Source organism: Acinonyx jubatus, chromosome D3 (genome assembly GCF_027475565.1).
Source record: "Acinonyx jubatus isolate Ajub_Pintada_27869175 chromosome D3, VMU_Ajub_asm_v1.0, whole genome shotgun sequence".
NCBI classification, from domain to species: Eukaryota; Metazoa; Chordata; class Mammalia; order Carnivora; family Felidae; genus Acinonyx; species Acinonyx jubatus.
In genome coordinates, this window is record NC_069392.1 from 52236521 (window position 1) to 52250170 (window position 13650).

The 13650-nt window shown below is 43.4% G+C and overlaps 1 protein-coding gene and 1 non-coding gene across 6 annotated transcripts in view; one reads left to right on the forward strand and one right to left on the reverse strand.

The window, feature by feature from the left end:
- Nucleotides 1-452: 452 nt before the first annotated feature.
- On the reverse strand, nt 453-557 carry LOC113602379 (U6 spliceosomal RNA). Its single transcript, XR_003423806.2, has one exon. It is a non-coding gene; the product is annotated as a U6 spliceosomal RNA (small nuclear RNA).
- A 6808-nt stretch (nt 558-7365) lies between these two features.
- Nucleotides 7366-13650, forward strand: part of RNF138 (ring finger protein 138) — a 30021-nt gene continuing 23736 nt past the window's right edge. For 3 of the 5 annotated variants that reach the window (XM_027068710.2, XM_027068713.2, XM_053206536.1), the window contains exons 1-2: nt 7682-7800; nt 8120-8313. In XM_027068710.2, the coding sequence (XP_026924511.1) occupies nt 8204-8313 (110 nt within the window). In that variant the 5' untranslated portion in view covers nt 7682-7800; nt 8120-8203. Of the gene's footprint in view, nt 7589-7681; nt 7801-8119; nt 8314-8366; nt 9282-13650 lie in introns of those variants that run through there. The other 2 variants (XM_027068709.2, XM_053206535.1) reach the window with 2 other exon arrangements.

Genomic DNA, 13650 nt, shown 5'->3' on the forward strand with positions numbered 1-13650 from the left:
CTATTAATTCTAAGTTCCAGATTTATTATTTTTGCTTGCTGTGTGAAAACAGATCTGGGCCCTTAAATATTTTTCCTTTGCCAACACACGATAATACTTTTTTCCAACAGAGGGCACTAGAGAGAATATGCAGGAGGAAAGGCGTTTTGTTCCCCATTCTGGTAGATCCTTGCTTCCCATAGTGCACAGAGCCAACCCCAGCTTCTGCAGTGCACAGTGGCCAGCAGCACCCAGCAGGCAGCATCTGCCTCCAACACCCCGCTGGATGGTTTGTGACAGAATGCCTCCAGGGGACACGTCTCTGTAAACAGCTTTCCCTTGCACCCTGCATGCTTCTACCAGCATGATGCCACAGAGACTTCTCTGCCATCCAGTGAACCACAGCTGGGTCCTCTCCAGCTGTGGAGAGGGGTGGGGCCCTTCTCTGGGTACTCCGTTTCAACGTTTTGTTGTTTAATATGGAATGCTTCATGAATTTGTGTGTCATCCTTGTGCAGGGGCCATGCGAATCTTCTCTCTGTATGGTTCCAATTTTAGTACATGTGTTACTAAAACAAGCATTCAAGCCTATATTCTTTACAGTCCTCTGTACTTATACCAATCCCCTATTAGAGTTAAAAAGGTTTTTATATTAAACTTTCTCTGTTCAAGTTACTGTGATTTCCCTCCCCTGATTGCACCCAGACTGATAAATCAGACTGATTTTTCCTGAGTACCTTCAGTAAGGCATAACAACAAATTTGCAACGTTTTCCTGGATGTGAGCAGAAAAAAAGAGGAGCTGGGAACTCCTCTGAGGTCCAAATCAAAACAGTCCAAAGTACAAAGGTCAAGTGCTCTGACTCACTTTACTTTCTCTGTGTAAGATTAAAATGCTGATTGAGAAAGTGAGTATCCTGTCACCTACAACAGGGAGGAACGAATGAAGGATGTGAGTTACCCTGATACCCTGGGCCACACCACAGCACCTCACACTGGCTCCCCTCCTGACAAACAGGATGACATTGCTGTTGCAAACTACACTGGACTGGAATTCAGTCTGGGGGCAGGGTGCTATTATAGAAGAGAAAGAAGACTCCTCTGCTGGCTCTGCCAGTTCTTCACCCACACTGTCCTAAGACAAAGTTTGTCAAACTGGGTACATGTTGACCCCAGAGCTGCTGCTAACAAACAGAAAATCTATGACGATAGCCCAGCCTTGGGTCTTCAACTTAGCAACCATGCTGACCTGATAAAGTTTTTGGTGTTTAATCTTAGGAAATTGCCATAAAATGAAACTGATAGGTGACTATGGTTTTATTAAAATTGTAGCACCAGCAAAATCCCGTCTGTATAACAGGCCTGTGATTCACTGAAATCAATGGGATAGGATAGAATGTTCTAATTCTTTAGACAGCCTCAGGCCATTCTTGTACCCGGTACCATTAACAAGTGAATTGCAAATGAAATATACCCCTTCCTTCTCCCTAAAAAAGGTTATTTATTTTAATGTCCATTTTGGTGTTCCCTTGGCAATAGGAATGATTCCAGAAGGCAACACTAGACTGCCACATTAGTTGACAATAGAATTCTCACCACTGCCAAGTCAACCGAATGAGACCCATGAGACTCAGTGGTTTTCTGCTTTGCTTCATTAACTCTGTCCAGCAGCAAATGGTACATATCCTGTGATTTCTTCCCTTCTCTTCATGTTTTAAATGTTAAGTTTTCATAATAGTTGTATTTGTTCTACATTGTGGTACACAAAAGGTGGTTGATAGGGACTACATTTATGATTTAGTCTAAGGCTGTAGGATCATGAGATATTAAAACTAGATCAGATTAAGATTCAACTAAAGGGATAAATTATGTGGAGACTGGAAAAATAGCAGTCTTGTGACATTGCCTCTTGGAGCACAGCTGGAAGGTACTTTGGATTGTCTTCTTTAGAAGCAATATATGCAATATGTATTGAGGGGGAATGGGTGGAATAACTGAAATTTATGTATAGAAAGAAGGGTGTGTATTTCTGCTGGAGGGTTCTTCTACTTCTTTAAAATTTAGGCTTTGTTTGCTTTTTAAAACTGGTGTCAGGCTTTTGCCTCTATTGTTATAGTGGAACTAATCTTGTTATGGTTGTCTTTATCTAAGCCATGTGCCCAGAGAATGTCGATACATGTGTGAAGTAAAGGGGGCCCGGGAAGGAAAAAGAAAAAAAGGTGGAGGAGAAAAGAAAGATGTTTAGATGCTTTAGCTTTAAATTTACATATTTCTCTCAAAGATTAAAAAAAACACCAAAGAAAAGTTGAAATGTGAGTTAATTTGTTGGAATCTATTGCCATTTCTGGTCTAATTTATGGTTCTGCTTTTTAGGATGGCATATTTGATTCCTGAAACAATTTCAGCTGCATTCAAAATGTCTGTTTCATTTTTGGTTTGGTCTCTCTACTGATTGGCTTTCTCTTTTCGGGCAAAGGAAGAGGCTACTGTCCCTTAGATGATGTTAACATACCTTCCAAGTTAGGCACTAATAGACACTGACTAAACTATCGGGATCTCAATTCTACCTTCTTGAGAGAGTATAACTGGCACAAGTTGGGTCTATATCCCCTCTATTTTAATCAATTTTAACATGGAAGCTCGATTCAAAATAGAGCCACTAGGGCTACTGGTAGGAATATTAGTAAAAAATGACAGCTGTACAATAGCACATAAAATACTGCTGATAGGAAATTAAACATTATTAAATAGCACGAAAAATGCATATTCATAGTGACATTTATGAAAGAGTTGAAACTTAACTGTCCCAAACTAGGGTGGACTAAAAAAGGGTAAATTCTTTTATTTTCTATACTTAATTTAATCTCACTTTTGTGTTTCCATTTGTGCTAATTTGCAGAGTTATGAAGAGACACTCTAAACTCACAATGACAGGTAACTCAGTTCCTTCTCTTTGGGGAAGAGGAACCACTTTTGCAGTGTTTCATTCTCCTCTGCCTTCCTATTTCCTCCTAAAGTGTTGATTCAATTAGGAAAATGGGTTGGAATCCAGTCAGGAAAGAGAGCTCTCAATAAGTAGTTCAAAAGAGGATGTTTAATATGGAAAACAATTACAAAGATGTCAGGAGAGCTGAAAGACCATGTGCGACAGTGAGGCAAACACAGAAGCTGCTGAGAAAAGGCAGGGACTGCCCAGCTGGCTTGAGGCTCCTGAACCGTAGAGCAAAGGGTGGTCTTCCAGAAGTTAAAACCATGGCAGAAACAAAGCCACAGCCAGAAGCAGAGACGAGAAATGTTTTGGCTTCTTCCTTCCAGTCTCTCATCAGTGTCTCCCATTGGCTGAATATAGACAGAAGTCACTTAGCTGGCAAGGGAGAATGAGAAAATCTGCAAGGGTCAGCTCTAGCAATATAGACCAAAATGGGTGACAGGTAGGGAGGCAGATCTGATAGTCACCAAGCAAATGTCTGGCGTAGACGCTTTCTACTACAAGTAACGAAACAGCCAACTGACAATGGTTTAAACTAGAAGGTCTTAACAGGAGACAGGACAGTTTCAGGGTTGATTAGATTATTAGAATGGCTCAACTACCTAAGGATCTACATCCCTTCCATCTTTCAGCTCTGCCATTGGTCAGCATATTGGCTTATTCTTTGTCTTGTCCTTTTCACAGTTTCATCATGGTTGCAGAGTCCCAGGCAGCACAGGTTGACAAGAAAACATTCAGATGTAGCATGGTATTGTTTATTCCTATTTGTTTGTTTTTCAGTCAGCAAAGAAAGGCACTTGTTGAAGCACCTCAGAAGAATCCCTCTCACACCTCCTTGGTCATAACTGCATCACATGCCCAGGCTTAAACCAATGGTAAGAAGAAAGGACCCATCCAGACTGGCTCATCTCAATCATGGTATTTCCCCTTGAGCTGGAAATGTCCTCCTGAAGGGCATAGCCAGGAAAAAGAAAAGGTCCCCGAACAAAACTTATGATTTGTTACAGTGGGGGATGGAAATAGGGTTTATAAATGTTTGTTGATGGGAACATGGTGCCCTGTATGGTTTCCCTTCCACATTTTTATTCACTTGACCTCCTTCTTACTCAGCCTGAGTGTGGGATGAGGTGGGGAAAAGAAGAAATTAGGATTAATGCATCAGGAATGTAAAGAATGTTGGTTTTTTTTGTTTTAAAAGAACATTTCCAAAACAGGCTTAATAATTAAATGATATGCCTTCAGCAGATAGGTTATTTATGTACATGATCAGGACTAATGTTAAAAATATTTAGCCACTAGAACCAAATGGGCATTGGACATTCAGGACAGACTATTTATTGCCCAATCAGAATGGGCAAGCTGAGAATGGGCACCAGAGCTGCGCTGGTGCAAACCAGCTGAATGTTGACACGGTCGACTATTAAAAAAGATACCAAAGGGTGGACAGTGAAATGTGAGCCTCACTCCCATTCCATCCCCCAGCTTCCCAGTTCACTTCCCCAAAAGCAACCACTCTTACCAGAAAAACAGACTGTTGAGGCTCTGTGGTAAGACAAAGCGAGGCTTTGTGAAGACAGAAATTAATTTTCTGAATTCACTTATCTCCTCCTTTTAGTACATTAATTGCCTGGCCTAGTGGACTTGGTTGGAGAGTTTTGCATATGGGAGGGCCCAAAAGGCAGTAAGTGGCAAGGGGGAAAGGTCCACATCCAGTCCAAGGGATTGTGGTTGGAAAAGAAAGGAGAAGTAGGGAAAAGGTTAGGTTGAGGGGAGTGCTGGGGGCCTGGGAGCTGAAAGCACATTACCTTATAGGTTGTGCAGAAGCAAACTAGGGGTCAGCACTACATTCAAAGTCAGGGACACAGAATGGCTAGATGAAATGATTCTCCCTCCCAGGCTGGGAGAGAAGAGGGCCCCAAGGGATGCCACGGATGGTGGCTATGTTGAGAGCAGAGCCTGAGGGGCCTTCCGTGTTGAGGGTCAAGGAATTAGAAGAGAATTGTGACAGAGCTACAGAGGGCTCTACGGTGTTGGCGAGGCTGAGTCAACCAGGGTACACAAGACCGCGCCTTCGCCCAGCTGAATCAGGCAGAAGTAGCCTTTACCAACAGCTACCAGCAGCAGAATGTCCGGAACACAACGCATCTCAGAGTAGAGCCAAAATTAGCCTCCCTGCAGAATAGTCCAGCAAGAATTCAAAGGAGACCTTGCAGATGTCAGGACCCGGGTTCTCCAATAGTGTCTCAAGTTCATGTCAGCTACCCCTTGTCCTCCGTCTTATCCTCCCAGATGCCATTTTGAGGGGAGCAGACTGAGAGAGATGGGATATTAAAAGCTTAAGTGTTTTAACCTAAATGTAAAGAAACTGATTAAATTATGGCAACAGAGTTTAAACTAAACTAAAAAACATTTAGAGTTTTTCCCTTACTGCCCAAAGGCTGTATTTTATTTACACAGCTGAATGTATTTTGAGTAAATCTGTGACACTGCCATAAAAATATCATGTAATTTTTCATGTGTAATGCTACCAAGAGAGAAAATTATGTCTTTTGGCCATTATGGTTTATTTGTCTAAGCTTAACACTCAGAGGGTAACTACATTTTCCTTATACCCACATTTGTGGAGGATTTCTATATACTATCAACTATATGTATGTAGAAATCCACCAAATAGTATGTAGAAATTCACCAAAAATGTGGGTATAATGACTTCTTAGAATATGAGAAACAATGCAAACACGTTTGGATTAGGGCATGGGTAAAGCTGACATTGTAGAGGAAGAATGAAGCAAATAAAATTAAACTCACAAAATTAATGTTCTGGTTAAAGATTCTCAGTGAGTAAAGGGAAACATTCTTTTTAATAGAAAATACGCTTTCCTGGGTGCCTGGGTGGCTCAGTCAGTCAAGCATCTGACTTCGGCTCAGGTCATGATCTCACAGTTTGTGAGTTTGGGCCCCGCATCGGGCTCTGAACTGACAGCTCAGAGCTTGGAGCCTGCTTCAGGATCTGTGTCTCCCTCTCTCTGTCCCTTCCCTGCTCTCACTCTGTCTCTCTCTCTCTAAAATAAACAAACATTAAAAAATTTTAAAAAACGAAAAAGAAAATACACTTTACTTCCTAAAGTGGTCAAAATGAGCAAAATATGATTGGAAATACATCAAAAACGTGAAGTTTGAAATCCAAGAACCATTTTATAAGTAAATCTGAAAAGTACCTGGACTAATGCTATTTGGTGTCTCTCCTGTCAACACCTGTTTGGTGTTTCTCCTCCCAGGAAATCTGAAGCTAAAATTAGCTTTCCTGCTCTGCTTCCACTGTTCCTGCTAGGGAGGAAAATGTTGTAGTTTGGTAAAGGGAATTAGCTGTTCATTGGACAATTCAGTAAATATTATTCTATGAATTGTCATTTTAAGATGCATAGTGAGACCCACTTCCTCCATAAGGTTTTCTCTAAGTCCATACACATCCAGTCATCCCACTTTCTATCCTCATTATAGTCACTGTTTATGAAAAACAATACTTCGGCAAATACCATTTTTTTTTGTCCTTTTATTTCATCAGACACCCAAGAGTGTAAACTAGTCAAGAGCAAAGTTCAAGCCACCAGCATAATAACATCTAACAGTTCCAAGGACAATGGCTTCAGTTTATGATTCACTTAGACTGTAGTGGAGAGCCTTAACAAAGCAGGGTAAGGATAATCTTTTCTTTTCTGAAACTAATTGAGGATGCTCTATAATGTTCCAGATTTTCTTAGCTCCTTTCATGCGGTTGTGATCCCATCCAGATGTATCTGGCCCATAAACAAAAATATAAACATTTAAACTAGTGAATAATGATGAAATGTTTAGATCCATGTTTCTACCTCACTTTTCTTCAAAGGCATCAGAAAACAAGGTGTTGGGTGGTGGAAGAATGCATCTGCGAGAGTAACCCGTCAGGCTGTGTTAAGGGGGAAAGTTCAAACCCTCTCAGGGGAGCTTATTATTTAATTTTTCCTCCTCAAAGGATCGAAATTGCAGAACGGATATTTACTTGTTTCGTAACACATCTCGACATGATCAAAACATTTTGTCAGGGACAAATAGTAAGGTCCATACCTTTAACATTAGGGAATATTTTTTGAGGAAAAATTCCTGGAAAACCCAATATATTTGATAGAAGCGGCGAGAAATGGTGTCCCCGCTAGGGGGAGACGTGGCGGGGGGAGGAGCGGTGTACAGGTGGGCACCCAGCTGTTTATGTCACAACCAGCGGCGGGCGCGACGCGCCGGTTGCTATGGAGGCCGCTCTACCCACCCAGGCCTCTCCCCACTCCTCGGTCAGGTGTTCGCCGCCCCCTGGTGTTCGGCAACCCGCCCGGCTGGCTGCAGGCAGAGCAATGCCACGGGAAGGCTGCTGGAGGGGGCGGTGGGATCCCGGTGCACCATGAGCCTCGGGCCCGGCCCCCTTTCGGGCCGATAAATGCTAAGCACTCTTCTCTCCAGTCCCCTCCCGGCCTCGGCTGCCAAGGCAGCAGCGGCCGGACTAGAAGACCGAGGACGGCGCAGGGCCACTTCTCCACGGACCCGCGCGGGGAAAGCAGCTCCAATCCCCGCGCGTCTCCCGGGCTCCTAAGTGAGCGGCTACGCAAGCAGAGTGGAGGGGCGGAGCGGAGCGGGGCGGGGCGGGGGCGGTGTGGGCGGGGCAGGCAGCCTTGGAACTGGCTAGGTAGCGGGGCGCAGCTAGACGGCTGTGCGGGCGGGGCCAGGGGGTGGGGGTGGGGGAAAAAGGAGTCAGGAGGCGGAGAAGAGGGCGGGGGCGGAACCGCGGCCGCCTCGTGGAGCCAGGTAAGGGAGCGGCCTCGGGCGGGAGGCAGCTGCCTGGGGGCGGCCTTCGTTCTCGCGCGGAGGGGCGGCGTCCCGCGTACTCCGAGCCAGGGTGGAAGCGAAAGTGAAGCCGCTGACCGGTTTCTCCACCGTGGCCTCCAGCCAAGCACCTCGCCCCACCATTCCGCCGGGAGGAGCAGCCCTAAAGGCCGGCCCTCGCCCGGCGCGTGCGGCCGTAGCGTCTTAGCGTTCGGCCCCGCCCGGTCCCGCCCTGCCCCGCCCCCTTCCTGGCGCGCGCCGCTTCCTGACGCGATTCCCCTCCCCCTTCGGGTTCGCGTAGGGAGTCGGGCCCCGGGCCGCCACCGCCAGCTCGGCCGCTGTCGCCGCCGCTGCCGCCATCGCCTTGATTCCCCCATCCCCCGCCATGGCCGAGGAGCTCTCTGCGGCCACCTCCTACACCGAAGATGATTTCTACTGCCCTGTCTGTCAGGAGGTGCTCAAAACGCCCGTGAGGACCGCGGCCTGTCAGCACGTGTGAGTAGACGCCTCCTCCCCCGCGGGGAGCCGGGTGGTCGTTTAGGCCCGGCATCCAGCCCCGGACCCTCGGCTGCGGCCTGGCAGGAGCGGAGCCCACTGCGACCTGGCCGAGCTCCCCTCGGCGCGGAGGGCCTGTTGCCTCCCGCCCTCCTCCCGAGCTCCGGGCCAGCTTCCTGCGCCCGCCCCGGTGCCCGAGCCCCCGGCCCCCGGGTATCCATCCCTTGCTTTCGCGCCCCCGGGGTAGTGGCCAAGTTTGTCTCGGTCGTGTCTTCAGGCCCCGGAGGCCCCCTCTCCTCCAGGCCCGGGAGGAATTGCAGGGAACGTGGAGCCTTTTTGTTTCCTAGCAACCCGAGTGAGGGCTGGGGTGTCGAGTGTCAAAACCGGCCGAAGGTGCCTGCACCGGCGCGCTCGCCTTCCTCGCCCCACTACCCCCCACTCTATGACCTGCCTTGCTTTAAAGTTTTTCCTTCTTTGGGAACCTTGGTCCATTCTTCCCAGATCCAAGAACGCTTATCTAACTTAACCTTTCCACCCTGCTTCACAGACCACTCTTGAAAATGTTCCCTCTCCTTTAAAATTCAGTACATGTTAGAATGGTCTAGAACGGGTTTTCTTCTCTCACGTTAGAACTGACAGGATTTCCGGGTATTGAAGTGATAGTTTCCTTTTGTTTTACCCTTCTGCTTATTACTTGGTTACTATGAAGGTGGAGATAGGAAAGGAAGATTGCTGTTTCGTGGAATGAACTGAAGATAAGGCAGTAACTCCAGGAGTGAGGGAGAACACAAAGGGATTAGATGAGGTGGCATGGTGCTGTTCGATTTGGCATACTTACAGGAAGAACTTCGATCATCCTACAGATAATTTTGGTAGAGTGTCAGTAAGAGTTGGAAGAAGCCCTTCTTGTAAAGATATGTAGCACATCTGACAAAGCTGGCTGCTGATCAGAGTCCTTGAGGAACTTTGTAAGTAAACATACCAATACCTAGGCTCCATTCCAAATTTACAAAAGAATTTCTGGCAGGTGAAGCTTGGAAATCTTTATTTGAAGAAAGACACTCAGATTTGAAAGTTCTGTGTGCTTGCAAATAGCTGAAAAGAATGGGACACATTTATTTATAAATATATTTCTTTTTCCTTCAACCCTTTTTTTTTTTTAATTTTGAGAGATAGGTTTTGTAATTTCATAAAGAATGGAATGAATTTTGGGTTCTTAATCAGAGATTTTATTACAGTTATTTGATACCCATTTTTCTCACTCTGATCCTCAACCTTGACTGCACTGTCTACCTTACTCCTATTATGCGGTCATTGTGTGAGCCAGGAGTATGTGACTTTATAGGAGTTGTGCCAGTTAAGTTTTGTTGTTATGGGACATGAATGACTGTCTGAAATTGCTTTATTTGGTGCAACAAATGCAGATTGTTGGAGAAATATTTTGAGATGTTATGTTAAGAGCACAATGTATGCTTTATTGCCTTTAATCTGTCAGTGTTCATTATTATAATTTGATGCCTTTCCTATGCTTGTGCTGGCAGTGGGTGGACAAAAGGGAAGGTAGGAGGTCAAAGAGGAAGTGTTTCTGGACAGAATCCTTACCCTTTGGGTCATTGACCTCATAGAACTCATTGTAATCTGCAGCTCTCCTCAAAATTCCATGCAGTTTGCTCTAGTTTGCTTCCCTTGTGGGACATTTAAAAAAATACTTTTTAATGTTTATTTAGTTTTGAGAGAGACAGAGACAGAGCGTGGGGGGGGGGGGGTCAGAGAGAGAGGGAGACACAGAATCTGAAACAGGCTCCAGGCTCTGAGCTGTCAGCACAGATCCCCACGTGGGGCTCGAACTCAGGAACCGTGAGATCATGACCTGAGCTGAAGTCGGACGCCCAACAGATTGAGACACCCAGGCGCCCCTCCTTGTGGGACATTTTAAATCAGACTAATTTGGCTTGACATCTAGGGTATGGAAAAGAGAGTGGAGATGGTTGTTGAGGATCTTTTTCTAATCATTTCATTGAACTTGGAGATGACTAAATGTTACATTTACTAGACTAAACGTAAAAATGAAATGTAGGGTAGATTTTATTGGTAAGAAGAATGAACATTTACTGCTTTATCACCCCATCTCCTCCCTCCCTGCCCACAGACACACATGCTCTAAGGTTCTGCCTGAACAGTGAATTAAAGTAGGTGGTGGTGGGGGGGGGGGGGAGTTTTATTTGGAAAGGATGGTAATGGTGGAACAGGGCCTTGATTGACTAGGAGTTTGGTGGGGAAATGCAATTGTTTTAAATAATCTAGTTTACCATGTCATTTGCTCTTCCCTTTTCACAAAAGGCAAACCTATGCCTTTAAAAGTGCTTATTATATTTAGCCACAAAATCAGTTTTTGATTCATTGATAGTAAGAAATGAGTGATAAGAATTTTGGATCACTGTGGATCTGTTAGAAAGTAAAAAATTGTCACTGCCATTCCAGTGACAGCAAAGGATTTGCACACTGCCTATTCTAATCAAAGGAGCAGGTTCATTATCATTAGAATAATTGCACCAAAATATAAATTCCTGTATAATCCTCTTTAGTTTCTTCAAACAGGAGATGTTGAATGTTTTCTGTATGTCAGGTAGAAAGAATACAAAGTGCTCTTTTCCTGGGGACTGTTAATAGACTAGTGGAGAAGACCTAAGCATGAATATGATCTGGAAGCGATTTAAGAGGAAAATTTTATGTGAGCATTGAGAGCAGGTGTCAAAATCAGCCTATGACTAAAGGAGAGATTTCCTCGATGAAGCAGTATTTTAGGTCAGAATTGATTATTCAGGGCTTATTGGGGAATACCCTGATTAGGTTTATGGTATATTCAGAGGCAAGGAGGAGTTCTAGAGAATGACTATTTCCAGACTACAAATTTTGGCTGGAGTCAAAGGATGAGTGTAGTAGATAGAGTTTAGAGGTATTGGCAGGAACTTTCTGTATAAGCCAATTCGAACTTTTTCCTGAAAGCCAAAGAGATCTGTTCAATAATTTTTGGCAGAGGAGCAGCATGATCACATTTCACATGATTACTTTAGTAGCAGGATCCAGCTTTGGTGTAGTGGTGAGACTAGTGAAGAGGTCAATTACTGATGTGTCAGAGAAAAAAAATGGTTAGAACCTGAACCAAGGTAATGATAGTAGGAATGGACAGAAGAGATTCCTGACATTTTAAGGAAACCCATGTAAGATTTCGTGATGTCCCATAGTTAAGTGTATGTATGTGAATGTGGAATACATGGAACTAAAGCTATGAGTATGGATGGTAGCCACTGAGGGAGGTCTGTAAGTTGGAAGATAGCTGAGGACCTAGATACGACAAAGTGCTAGAGACTATGTATTTAAATCTGGAGTAGAGAAAAGTGCAGCTTGAGAAGGAATGGACAGGATAGGGAGAAAACCAGGATAGAGTGTGACATGGAAGCTGAGAAGAAATACAAGGAGACAGTAGTTAGCAGTGTTAGTGGCCTTAGAGTGGTCAGATGCAATATTTTAAAAAGCAAGTAAACATAAATTAAGAACATTAAAGTTGAGCAGGTATTCAAAGTAAGGTTTAAGAAGAAGGTACCGTGCTCGCTCCGGCCGCACATATACTAAAATTAAGAAGGCACAGACTGGCATAGTAGTAAGGTATTTCTTTTGGTGTTTTCATTTGTAATCTTCAAAGGCTCTTTGAACCAAACCTCTCTTCTTTCCTGTTTTGAATGGTCAAGGGAATAACGTTTGTGCATGGTTAGAAAGTAAGCTTCATTGTGGTGAAAATTACATATAATACGTTGATGCCTTGCCATACTCTTGAAGTTGGAAATCTAATGTTTGTTTTTGTGCATCTCTGTAAGGAGGCATCTCTAAAACTGAGATAAGGGGAGCTTAGATGGCTCAGTTGGTTAAGCATTTGACTTTGGCTCAGGTCATGATCTTGCAGTTTGTGGGTTTGAGCCATGCATCAGAGAGGCTCTCTCTCAAAATAAATAAACTTATAAAAAATGGTAATATAGGGGCACCTGGTGGTTTAGTGGGTTAAGTGTCTGACTCTTGATTTTGGCTCAGGTCACTGTCTTCATGGTTCGTGGGCTCCAGTCACACGCTGGGCTCTGTGCTGACAGTGAGGAGCCTGCTTGGGATTCTGTCTCCCACTCCCTGCCCCTCCCCTGCTCTCTTTCCCCTCAAAATAAATAAACTTTTAAAAAATGAGTTAATGTATCAGCTTTTACTTCTCATTAAGCACATACTTGTATGATTCCTTATTGACCTGCTTTGTATTGTCCAGTTCCTGAATTTTCAGTTTATATTTCTCATAATTTTAACAACTTTATTTTGTTTGAGCAGTCATACTCTAAATATATACTTTAAACTTTTCTTCTTTCCTACAGACTTATTATAATTCTGAAAGGTAGACTTGTATAGGTTTTTGCTGACTTAATGAATGCTGCTGTAAACCATCTTTTTTCTTTATTTTTTTAAAGATTTTATTTTTAGGTAATCTCTCTACCCAGCGTGGGGCTTGAATTTACAACCCCCAAGATCAATAGTCACATGCTCTACCAACTGTATTTATAAAATGACATAATTAGAAAACAACTATGCTATTTAATTGTGTAACAGAAGATTGACTTAATTTAAAGTCCTGAAGACTAACTTAAAATGTGTGATTTTTTTTTAGTTTAAGTTGTTATGGGGAATGATTTTGACTATAGACTAGGAAGATACAGGGTACTAGATTTTTAAATAAGATGTGTATATATGCATAGATACTGCAATGTGTGTGTATATGTGTGTATATATATATATGTATATAAAAAGTACACACACATACATGGAATACTACTCAGCCATAAAAAAGGATGAGATCTTGCCATTTGCTACAACATGGATGGATCTAGAGGGTATTATGCTAAGTGAAATAAGTCAGAGAAAGACAAATACCATATGATTTTACTTAACATGTACAATCTAAAAAACAAAACAAATGAACAAATAAATGATGAACAAATGCAAAACAACTCATAAATACAGAGAATAAACTCCTTGTTGCCAGAGGGGAAGGGTTAGGGGATGGGCTAAAAAGTGAAGAGGGATTTAAGAGGAATAAACTTCCAGTTACAATATAAGTCATGAGGATGAAAAGTACAGCATAGGGAAGTCAATAATAAGGTAATAACATCCCATGGTGACTGATGGTGACTCTTCTTACTGAGGTAGGCATTGACTAATGTATAGAATTGTCCAGTCATGATATTGTACACCTTAAATTAATATAGCATTGTACGTCAGCTATACTTCAGTAGTAAAAATAAAAAA